Source organism: Labrus bergylta, chromosome 11 (genome assembly GCF_963930695.1).
Source record: "Labrus bergylta chromosome 11, fLabBer1.1, whole genome shotgun sequence".
In the NCBI taxonomy this organism is placed as follows: Eukaryota; Metazoa; Chordata; class Actinopteri; order Labriformes; family Labridae; genus Labrus; species Labrus bergylta.
The window spans coordinates 4,286,607-4,298,691 of NC_089205.1; the positions used below are offsets into that span (position 1 = coordinate 4,286,607).

The window sequence follows — 12,085 nt, forward strand, 5'->3', positions numbered from 1 at the left end:
TTTTGGACTGACAGAAGAAGATATTTAAATTCTTTACTCAGGATTTTAAAGAAGCTTTGCTGGACTAATTTGATGTTTTTCTGACCTCCGAGGGACTGACTGATAAATTGATTGAGAAAAAATAAACTGAAATAGCTGCACTACTCAAATATAAAGCCATTACATTTTTAAATGTTGCTACCAGTAAGGCTGTTGTTGGTATATAAATTTGCATTTTGCTCCGAAGCTGCTTTAAAAAAAAGAAAGAAAAGAGACCGACTTTCCTCCCATCTGTTGGGAGATCACGTCACAAACACAGTCTACAAATTTGCCCTGCAGATATTTTTGAACCGTGCTTTGAAGTAAAGGTTAACTGAGTTGATGTGCTGTAATGCAGCTGTTAAATGCAGGATATGTTTGTGTGTTGGTGGTTGTTTATCTCATGTAGTAACTCTGTGTTTTTTCTCGTCAGTGTCGGAGGAGTCGATTCTCTGAAGATCGAGGAGATGGAGAAGATGCTGAAGGAGGCGCAGCTGGAGAAAGCCAGACTTATTGAATCAAGGGTGAGACACCATTTGAAACGCAAATATCACAGCATGAAATCTGGATTCCTCACGATCCATACCCGCTGATGGATGAGCCTTCCTACACTTCTCCTCTCGATGTCTTTACATTGATCATGAATTTGAAATATGAAGCTTCAGAACAGCAACCTGAGGCCTTAGTTCTTTTTTTTTATTGACCTCCATGTTTCAAACGTCTTCATCGCTTTGTGTGCTGATGATGAAGCTCAGAGTGATCAGTTTCATGCTCTAAAGCTTTTATCAATTCTCTCGTCTTTCACTATATGAACTCCTTTTGTTATTATTCCACTATAAAAGACCTGACCCCATTGAAAACTGCTCTTGAACTGATCTACACCGTTATAGGTCTGGAAGAACATTTAGGTTTGGATAAAACTACATTCAAGCATACCCATCTCAGAGAGTCTCAGATAAAGTCCTCTGAATGAGGAAACTAGTTTACAGTCCCTCATCGCTTGACTCAGAAACCCCTCATGTCTGCCATCTTAGCAAGTTCTTGTTTGTTCTACTTTAAGGATCAAGAAATGATTTCTGATGAGAGATGAGCTGGGCTTAGAAAGACCAACTGTCAATAAATACAGAAATAAATGAATAATAATATGATCACCTTCTGTTTTGTAGAAAAGACTCTTTCAGCATCTGAAGAGTTCAGTCGACAAAACTTGTCTTGGACTGTGTCCTGCAGTCACAAGAGAATTAAAAAGAACATAAACAGAGATCATACAAAACATTTAACACTTCCACATATACATAAAAAAACTTCTTCCTGCAGCAGTGACTTATGGCATGGCCTCTTGGCACATCCTACATTACCTGTTATTCAGAATATGAATCTGCACTAATGAATGTGTAAAGCAGTTCAGCGTGGAGTGAGGGACTCTGCGTCTTCCAGAGATTCAGGGTTCAATCTAACCCCGAGGTGCTGCTTGTCAACAGGCTGGGCAGGCAACTGTTTTGGGGCCCCTGAGGGCTGACAAACTGTAAACCACAGCAGTGTCTCAAAATGTGCAAAGTTTGCAATGACAGTAGGAAACCCCCCTAAGAGGCCCCGCCTGACAGCACTTACTCATATAATGCTAAATGACTGAATAATGCCTGTCTAGCCCTAAATCTGTGGGAGAGACACTTTCATAACATAACTTCCTTCACTGAAGAAATGTGTTGGTGTCAGATTATCTATAACATGATTGGGACGGTTGCTGTTTGGAGGGGCCCCCTGCCTCGGGCCCCAGCAGACTCCAGGATAACCACTGATCTAACCAAAGCGCTGCCTGTGACATGTGAGATAGAAGAAAAGACGTCTAATTTCAGTTCCAAATCTTTTACATCTCTCATCTTGATTTTAAAGGTAGAGACTGTAATATAAGGAACAGATGGACTTAGAGGAATCTACATGTTTCCCCTGAGTTCATCACAATTCAGAAAACCTGTTTTTTCCCCTGATTCAGGTCTGATGTCCCAAACAATGTCAACAGTGTAAGGAAGAGTTAGTTTCAGTGAGCCTTCAGTTCATTTCACTGTCAGGATTCTGACTTTAAACATGCAGAATAATTGTATTTTCCCCCTACTGGTTACCTTCTGTGTCGGAGCTCCAGCTAAGAATAAAAATGTACATAAATGTATGAAGCTCAGGCAGAGTTCTGGCTGTAAAAAAAAAAAAGAGAGAAAAGGGGTTCTGTGCAGCGCCCATCCATGGATCAAAAAAATACTTAATGAAAGCGCTGTCCTCCAGGAGCGAGAGAGCCTGGCTCGCCGTCAGATGCTGGAAGAGGAGAGGAGGAGGAGGGAGGAGGCCGAGAAGAGACTGCAGGATGAAACTTTCCACCGGCAGCAGCTTGTGGAGAGGGAGGTCAAGATGAGGTCCAAGAACTTTTCTCAGGTCAGTGAAATCAGACATAATTGAGTCTGCATGGTGGAAGAGTGGAAAAGGAGTCTCCCCGTCTGAAAAAAACATGGCAGGGTTTAATGGATATGAGTGTAGAAGGATGGATTTTTGACTAATACATTCAACCATTTTCAGACTGAACACACCATATCTGTAGTTTTCCTTCAGGGTTTAAACCTGTATGAGAGAATTTACCACCAGAATACACCGCATGTCTTCATGGACTAGACTAAAGATTTGAGGTAGTCAATGAAGCGAAACTTTGAATTCACACTCGTCCTATAGGGCTTTCACACGTGCAGAAAACTCCTGATATTTTCAGGAGGAGCTCTATGTGTGAACGCAAACAACCACATTTTTCACTCAGACTTCACCTGGAGTTTCTCCTGACAGCCCTCTAGTCTTTATTATTAACCTCGAGCCAATAGGAGCAGTCCACCTGAAATGATCTAGATATTTTCAGGAATACATATTGTGAAAACAGCTTTATAATCTGGGTGTGGGGCATTTTGCACCCTGGCTTGATTTGTGTTCAGTCCAGTGTTTCCCACACATAGACAATACATGGAAGGGCCACCCAACTATTCACAGCAGCCAAAGTCAATTTATCCACTTTTTCTACATTTTTTCTTCTTCTTTTTTTCATCCGTATATGATCTCCATCTGCGAATGAACAAGTAAAACTGGTGAACTTACTAGTGTAGGTGTTTCAAATAGGACCTGACACATGTTCAGGAGGTGATCAGATTTGTTATGTCGCTCCTGTAAATGCATTGATTGAGGTGCCGCGTCTCATGTTGAATATCTCATACCATCAATACAAATAACTGGACTCAATAATTAGTTAAATCTACTAGAAATATTGGTGTTGAATAGAGAGGGTGACTGTTTAGTCGTTTATACAACTAATTGCGCACATCAATAGACAAAAACAAGGAGGCAAAAAGTGAAATGCTTTCTCACATAACTTTAACTGTATGAAATGTGACTTGTGAAGCAGCTCTGGTCTTTGTATCTGTCTCTGACTGAAGTAGTTTATGTTCCTCCCTCGTCTAGGCTCGTCCAATGACTCGCTATCTGCCCATCCGGAAGGAGGAGTTCGACCTGCGCTCCCACGTGGAGTCCTCGGGTCACAGCGTGGACACCTGCTACCACCTCATCATCACAGAGAAGATGTGTAAGGGCTACCTGGTGAAGATGGGGGGAAAGATCAAGTCCTGGAAGAAACGCTGGTTCGTCTTCGACCGCCTAAAGAGGACCTTCTCCTACTATGTCGGTAAGAAGAACACAAGGTGCCTCATGAATGTTACAGTATTTATACAGAAATGTGACCTAAGAGCTGATCAATATATTTGTGCAGCGATGACACTTTCAGTAGTGAATATAAGAAGCATAATGTCAATAAGGGAAATGAAGCCAAACACTTCATGCTGTAAAATGGATGTCTCAAAAGGTTCTTACTCTCTATTGGTTGATAAAATAATCAAGTGAAGCCTTTAATCAATAGGGAAATGATATCTGTGGTATGGTTTGGTTCTTCAGTAAACATTACAGGAGTTGTTTTTGAAAACACGAAAGAAAAGTAACTTGAACCTCCTGATTAAACTTCCAGATTCAGAATTTAAGAAAATATCAATCTCACCCGAGTGTCACAGAGAAGAGTTTTTGGTACTGGATCGTTTTTAAAAACATGCATGCACAAGTTTGTTAGAGAGGTTTTTCATGTTCTTTAGACTCTTGAAATGACAGGAAACTGTTTTGAATTATAGTTTTATTGTATATATTTATAGTATTGTATAGTTTTCACTGTTAGCCTACAGTATATCCCCAAATATAGATGTATGAAAGGCCAGACACAGACAGAGACATAGAGGGTTCAAATATATGACCTCACTTTCAATATTAAAGTTATTATTATTATTATTATATAAATATATCACAATATACTCATTTAATCATTAAGCTACATAAGAAGAAACTTCAAACCCTGCCCTTTGAACACATCATGTTTTATCAGCTCTATTCACTCTTTATTATTCTGAATCTTTACCTTAACTAGATAATGAAGCTGTCAGATAAAGTACAAAAGGAAAAAGAACAAAATGTCCTATTGAAATATTTAAATGAATAAATGTTGGAGTGTAAAGTAAAGATGTCACAGAGTCAGATGTTTTTGGTTAAGATAGTAAGTGTCAAACGATTCTGATACCTGTTTCAATATCAGTAACTCAAATACACGTCCATGGCACCTTTAATGGGTCATTCTTGTTTTTAGTTCCCAAAAAAAGCAGGAAAACACCTTCACACTGTCAAAGTGCACAAAGACACCATCAACATATTTGTGCAATTGAGACGGTGCTTTCTCTTTTCTCTACTTTTCAATTTTATTGATCATTAAAACAACAGAGTGTATCTTTTTAAAACAAGTGGTATCCAAAAGTATGAATGTATCCTTAGTGCACAGTAAAATGAATACTTAAAACAAGGATTCAAATACAATGCTGGTCATCAGTTTTATTCCACCAATAGCAGCATTTCAAAGCAAAGTGTTCCTCTTTATTTTGAAACACAGAGTTAAATTAATCAGAAATTATGTCAACAAACATTAAAAACACTGTCGCAGGTGTCAAAGGTTACAGATTTTCAAACTGCCTGCCATGAGTTTAAACACTCTGCATGTAAAGTGGTTTGGATTTTCCTGCCGTGGATGAGTGACAGACACAACCTGTGTCCTCAGGACCTTGAGCAGCAGCAGCAGCAGCAGCAGCAGCACGGTACATGCAGTATGAGGCGTTCACGGTTGTGTAATTTGCCACGGTGCTGCGAGCTCTGGGACACTTGTTCGCTGTCAGCGCCTTTGAAGTCCTTCACAGGGTTCTGCTTAAAGCTGCTTAAAGCGTTACCTTGTTGAAAGTGAGCCCGGGCGAGGGGGTGTGCTGAGATCTACTCTGGCAGTAGTTAAAATGCGCTCGGCGCTGCGTGCGCTCTCAGAGGAGGCTGATTGAGATGCATCGCCTGTCCTTGTCTCTTGACCTTGAAACAATGAGAGACGGGAGGTGACTGGAGTAAAGTCGTGAGCGCTGCTAATTTGCAACCAGCTTTTTTGTGATTTAGATGCAGGCAAATGAGATGCAAATCCAGGGCTATTTGAATGCTAAAGAGGTCATTAGCAGATAATAGCTGCGTGTTAAAAGGAAAAAGTGTTATTCCTCGAAATGAAGCGCAGCCTTTCTACCTACTACTCTTTAAGTTGGCTTGTGGAGTGTTTGTGCCTGGAGGTAGAGACTGGTGTTGAGTTCCCCAACCGGTTCCTCACTGCAGTTCTGCAGAGGCTGATGAAACAAACTGCAATGATGTACAAGAGTAGCGTAAGAATGCAGCCAAGTGTGAAAATACAATGAGAGCTCCATTGGTTTAAAAAGCAGAGAGAGAAAAAAAAAAGTGCTGTGCTTGTCTTTTTCCATCCATCATCAAAAACTATAAATTGGTCATGATCAAAGTGTGATTTTGTGATTTTTTTTTTTTTTTTTAAATAGGCGTATCGTGCACCCTCCTGTCGGTATTCGAGGTGACACGCACTGATGAGCCTCGTTTTCAAGCCAAAACAAAGTCTGCAGTTGTCAGTTGTATTCTTTGACCAAACCCCACGCTGCTTTTTCTTCCCCGCAGACAAACATGAGACCAAGCTGAAGGGTGTGATCTACTTCCAGGCGATAGAAGAGGTCTATTACGACCACCTCCGCAGTGCCACAAAGGTGTGACTCCAAACTCTCCTTTCCCCTCATTTATTTCACTGTTTTATTTTCACCTTTCATTTCAAACTGTCTGCACATTCTGCCGCTTCTTTTTCTCCTTGTTTGTGCTTTTTTAATTTTTTTTGTTTTTTTTGCTTTGGTCGGCTGCTGTCACAGAAGGGATTTTTCAACTTGAATATCAGTGTATGTATCCACGCTTTCTTTTCACCCTTCTAACCCCTCTGATCCCTGTGTGTACTAAAAGTGAGCATGTGCATTGATGAACTAGTTAAAGGCTGGATGGCTGATGATGCATGTTTTAGACTACTGATGGTTATGTATCTGTTTGTCATTTAAATCCTGTTTGATCGGCCCGTCCAGCCCAGTGTTCCCGTGTAAAACAGTCAAGTGGTTAAAAAAAAAAACTGAAATCTGCTCAATCATTATGTCCCAAGCATAGATTGTATAAAACATGGACGCAGTGTCAGTGACATCACCCACTGGTTTCTGAAGCAGAGTTTTGAAGATGGTGGTCTCTATCTTGGAAATGCTGACTTAAACCAACTGTCAGTCACCATAGAAACAGGAAAAGATGTAAAGATGAGGCAAGCCTTTAGCAGCTCAGCCACACCTTCAGTGATGCATAACTGTTCACCTTGTTAAAACCAAAACAGATGAGTTGGAAAAATAAATCAATAAAATAAAATCCCTGACTGTACAGTGTGTCCTGATAAAAACATGAGCTACTCAAAACAAAACCGTTTTCTTTTTAACCAGACTGGAATCATGTTTATTTTAGGCAGCTTTTAGTGGACACTCAAGGAACTGTTGTTGCACTTCTGCATTGGCTTCATTTATCAACATCAGGGGTTTCTGCTTTAGCTAACTGGGTGAATATAAACCTCTAGTCTTGAAAAATTAAGCCAATGTGGAAGTGCAAAATCCTGCAGTTCATCGAGTGTCCGCTTGAGGCTGGCTGCAGGAAACACCGGAAGTCACAAACACATGACAGGCAAAAAAGCCGTTTTTACAGCATAAATAAACATGTTTACAGCCTGGTACAAAAAAAACAAAATAGGTCTGATTAGTTATTGTCATCACTGGCACACACTGTACAGGCGTTTATTTTTTTGATTCAGCATCCCGTAACTTAAGAAACGACTCGTTATATTTAGGGTAACATTGATAAGTTTAATATATCGTTTATAATGTTAAAATGATTGGTCTTAATGCTAAACCTGTTAGCCTGTTAATGGACATTTTAATGATGAGAAACATCTGTGAGATATTCAAATTTAATTTGAACGATTGTTAGTGACTTTGGAAAAGTAATATTTCTTTAAATGCCCATCTCTAGCATGTAGGCAAGGATCAATGCAATACATGTAAGGTTGTTTAAATTTCAGAAACTATGGAAACTAAATAAATACTTACTCACCTAATGAATTCACACTTCAGTTTGTGAAAGGTTGTCCTGATAAATACTTTGTATCTGGTCAGAATATAGGACAGTGAGGAGGTGTGGAGCGGGTCCTGTCAGTAAACATGGGAGTGTGACTCAGGTTTTCTGTATGTTCTTTTTTTTCTTTTCCCAGAGCCCGAACCCCTCCCTGACCTTCTGTGTGAAGACCCATGACCGGCTCTACTACATGGTGGCTCCGTCAGCGGAGGCCATGAGGATCTGGATGGATGTGATCGTCACAGGCGCGGAGGGATACACACAGTTCATGAACTGAGAGAGCCACGGACAGAACAGGTGACGAGGCAGATCTCTCTCCTCACAGACTCTACAGGGCCACTTCCTGTTTCCAGTCCACAGCGGACACAACGCCTTCTTTGTTACGTTTTTAATCTCACTCTTTGATTTTGTAGATGTTTTCACCTCCACAATTTTCTACCTGATTCTGTTCGGATTGAAAAAGGGAGCCCTCGGAGGACACACACACACTTAGACACACCTGTATATAAACCAAAATGTATACCTGTCAAAGACTGTAAAAAAAAAAGCCTTTCTATATTGCCAAATGGAGATCGTATAGTTACTGTTTATTGAAACTTTTGTATAATTTGTTTTCTTTCAGTTTTTTTACTTTTAGAGAAAATTGCCAAATGACATAATGCCAATGTTTTGTTTGAGTGTTTCATCATGAGTAGACAGAATAGTTTTAAAAGAGTCTTCAATCGAGGGGTGTAATCATTAAGGACATATATTAGAAAGAATCTTATTCAAAATGTTTGAGTCTATGAGAAATAACATGTCAGTAAACAGGGACTGAAGAAGTCCAGAACTTGTCTTTTAACAGTGAAACAGTAAAATATCACAAGTCCTTTCACCACAGTGCTGCTCTTAGATTAAACACTAAACCACAAGTATGGAGATAGTGTTGGTGCAAAACTGTAACTGGATCAACAAATGCCCACACAGACGAAGATATGTAAATGTATTAAAACATTAAAGGCAAGGCTGGATTATCCACGATAAGCCTGTGAGCCCAAACTCAGGGCAATCAAACCCAGACTCACACATTTGTAGATCATGATATCATTGTTCATTTTGGCAGCTATTTTAGTCTTTATATTTAATCACTTTTTAACCGCATTTGAATTGTTTTTACCCTTTATGGTTTTAGTCAAGTAAAATTTATTCAGCTGTCAATTTTCATCAAAATATTTTCCCTCTTGAAACCGGTTAATTTAGCATAATTGTAAAATTTGTGAAACACTTAAAAGGGAAGATATTGCTGCAATTCTAATATGTTAAGTAGCCTACTTAAACGTGACACTGATACACTTTAAATTCAGGAATTAAACTTGTAGCGGAGTTCTTTCACTGTGTGTCAAAAGCTGCTTTTAATATGACTCCTGGTAACATTTTAGCACAGCAGAGCTACACGTTTAACCTATTAAACATGAACTGTGTTTGCAAAAAGAAAATGCATTTGAGGATCTGAGTCCCAGTTCACGATCTGTGAACACATTTGTGGATCTATTGACACATTTAAAAACAGTTTTGCACCAATAGTGTATTCTATTAAGTGTAGCATTTACAGTACCCAGTGCTACATGCTCGACATATCACTTCACACAGGTTAACCAAAGTATTTGGAGGTATTCTGCTAAAGCTTTGATCACTCACAGCTCAGGAGTCCACTCTGCAGTTCTCACTGTGGTTCGACCAGAACAGGCTTTGAACAGCACGTTCTGTTCAAACATATTTTAGCTGTAATGTCCCTGTTGATGGCAGAGCTTTGGCAACAGTTTATCATTTGATTTAAAAAAAAAAAGAAGGTAAATCTATAATATATAAGTAGGTGGACTCACTGAAAAACATCCAACAATCAGAAATAGACCCCAAAAGGGAAGCCTGTTTATCAGTCCAACCATAGCTGTCACGTTCTTATAGTGAGTGTGAATATGTTGAACAAGAACATCTCACTAAACGCCTCCATGATGCCGACTAAAGGTACAAACTCCACACCTAAAAACAAAACAGAACAGCTCACCTTTTTGCCAAGTAGCCATTAGCTTACTTTATGATGCTACAACACAGCTAGAGAGCAGCCATCATCACTGCCAGCCTAAAGCATATCCACCAGAGGGCGCTACAGAGGCCACACCCACACAGGACCCCACAGGAGGGGGAGGGGGAGGGGAGGGGGGTAGACTAATGCAATTCAGAACCGTGCCTTGACTAAGTGTTGTTACTGATGCCGTGTCTGTGAGTCCAGCACAGCCTCATAAAGGCTTCAATCATATGAATGCATCTGTGTTTGTGTTGCTGAGCTGTGATGCAGTTTTCTAACACATTAAAGGGACGACTGCCTTTAGGATCATTACAGGCAGATCTGAGATCAGAAGGCCCTGAGCGCAGTGGGGATCAGCCGGGTAACTTCTATTATTTGAACTCTGAGTCTACAAGGCTCTTTTACACGTCCAGGAGCTCTGGAGGATTTTAATGGTGTCAGAGAAAATAACTTTGAACTATGGTTGTGGAATACGGACTGAAGAAAACTTGCAATTAGTACAGCATCTCTGATATTGATTTTAAACTGCAATAATGTTTACTGCCTCTCCAGATGTTTTTCAGACTTAATCATATAATATAGTTAGTATGAGGGGAGGGGGAACTGAGGAGAAATCCTGTGTTAGGTGGGAATCAGAGAAGCTCTGGGAGTACAGTAGATAATTAATGTAAATAAAACTTACACATTTAAACCCTGTCTTAAACCATTAGGTATAAAATTGATAAAACTGATCAAAATCGACTGTTCCCTAAAGGCGGCAACTTGGGGCATTGATTTCCAAACATGTGGAGGATCAGTAGGTAGTGTTGGCCTCCTCAAAGCTACTATTTGTTGCATTATGGGAAATGTAGTAAGTTTGCCATTAATGGTTCTTCACAATTGACTACTTCTTAAGCTGCAAGTTTTCCCAAAAATCGCTATATTAACATTTCCAAGATTTACCTTTAAATCGGATATACAGAAAAAAAAAGTTAAATATTATGTACATTCACTGATGAAGAGATACATTTCCCAACTTGGTTTGCAGATGCCTGTTTGCAAAAGATGGTACTGTAAAAAAAACTTCTTGAAATGAGTTGTAAAGTAGTTTTTTTTTGGATGAGACGTTATTATTGGTTTAAGTTGGCAGCCTAATGTCTGCACAACCTTTTAATAGAACACCAGACCTCTGATAAAATCACACAGATGTCCCCCTCTGGTTAAGATCCCCACTGTGACCTGAGGCCTGCATGCATGAGAACAGATAAAGAAATCTTCAGCTTTAACAGACTCTATGTGACGGGGGGGCTCACCTGGCCTCTTTAACATATCGATCATCATCACATTGTGACTCTATTGATCAGTTTGTAGGTAACACATGCAGGATGCTTTTTTCTGTGTATCTTTTTATTTGTTGTTGTAGGAGCAGAGGAGAAAGTACGCTGTGATTATTGGAGCATGTGGAACTCTTGTTTGGTTTCATGTGTCGGTACAGTGATGATGATAATTTATGGTTGTGGTGCCTGAGATAGTGGCAAGTTTACTTAAAAAAAAGAAGAAAAAAGGCAACTAGTGATAAAAGACCTTAATATATTCTGTCCCCTTGCCTTTAATTTCTCTGCAAAGTGTGCAAACCAAACTATTCAACACTGGCAGGGCTGTTAAATCATGTCTGTTGATAGTAGGTGGTGTATACGTTACTGTCGTTATCTATGTTAGAAAGAGAGGAAGCTAAATATACTGTAAAGAGGATGCCTGAATGATTAAATATTACTATAGAAATCTAACAGTATTGTATGGAAAGAAGTAAAATTTTTACTTATTTTTGTCATTTTAGAAATTTTATTGTCACCCGGTTACAAATTGTACAGTAGTGATGAATCAATCTACTTTTTTTAATGGTACAGCAGAAAACACACACACACACACACATACACACACACACACACACAGAATAAATCACCCAGCACTCATTAAACTTTGATTTTCTTTTCTTCTAGACAGTAGATCCTGTTTCACACAAACACATTCATAATCAATACTCGGACCATACTGTGTTATTGGTACCCGCGTGTCTCATGTGTTGCTTTCACATATGAATTATATGGATTTTGTTGAATCTATTAAAAATGAACTGTTACAAGATGTCGGCTGCTTTTCTTGAACTCTGCAGGATTTTACTGCGAAGGCTCTGGTGTTGAGAAGAGAGACAGCAGTAACTCCTGAATATCTCAATGATTATTCATTCATTCATTTTTCTGACTTTTTTGCCGGTCGAGAATTATTGAGGCGGCGTCTGCAATTCTAAATGAAAGTTTTGACAGCTTTTTGGGTTCAGCAGGCTCATCTCGCTACACAGCACGGAGAACCATTCACAGAAAGAGCAAGCTCAAATCCATC

The 12,085-nt window shown here is 39.5% G+C and overlaps 1 protein-coding gene across 8 annotated transcripts in view; it reads left to right on the forward strand.

Annotated features, from left to right (window-relative positions):
* phldb1b (pleckstrin homology-like domain, family B, member 1b) overlaps positions 1-11,830 on the forward strand; it is a 90,628-nt gene extending 78,798 nt beyond the window's left edge. For 6 of the 8 annotated variants that reach the window (XM_065959968.1, XM_065959969.1, XM_065959967.1 and 3 more), the window contains 6 exons: positions 452-542; positions 2,296-2,442; positions 3,505-3,724; positions 6,118-6,203; positions 6,360-6,386; positions 7,778-11,830. In XM_065959968.1, the coding sequence (XP_065816040.1) occupies positions 452-542; positions 2,296-2,442; positions 3,505-3,724; positions 6,118-6,203; positions 6,360-6,386; positions 7,778-7,918 (712 nt within the window). In that variant the 3' untranslated portion in view covers positions 7,919-11,830. The remainder of the gene's footprint in view (positions 1-451; positions 543-2,295; positions 2,443-3,504; positions 3,725-6,117; positions 6,204-6,359; positions 6,387-7,777) is intronic. The other 2 variants (XM_065959971.1, XM_065959973.1) reach the window with 1 other exon arrangement.
* Positions 11,831-12,085: the final 255 nt, after the last annotated feature.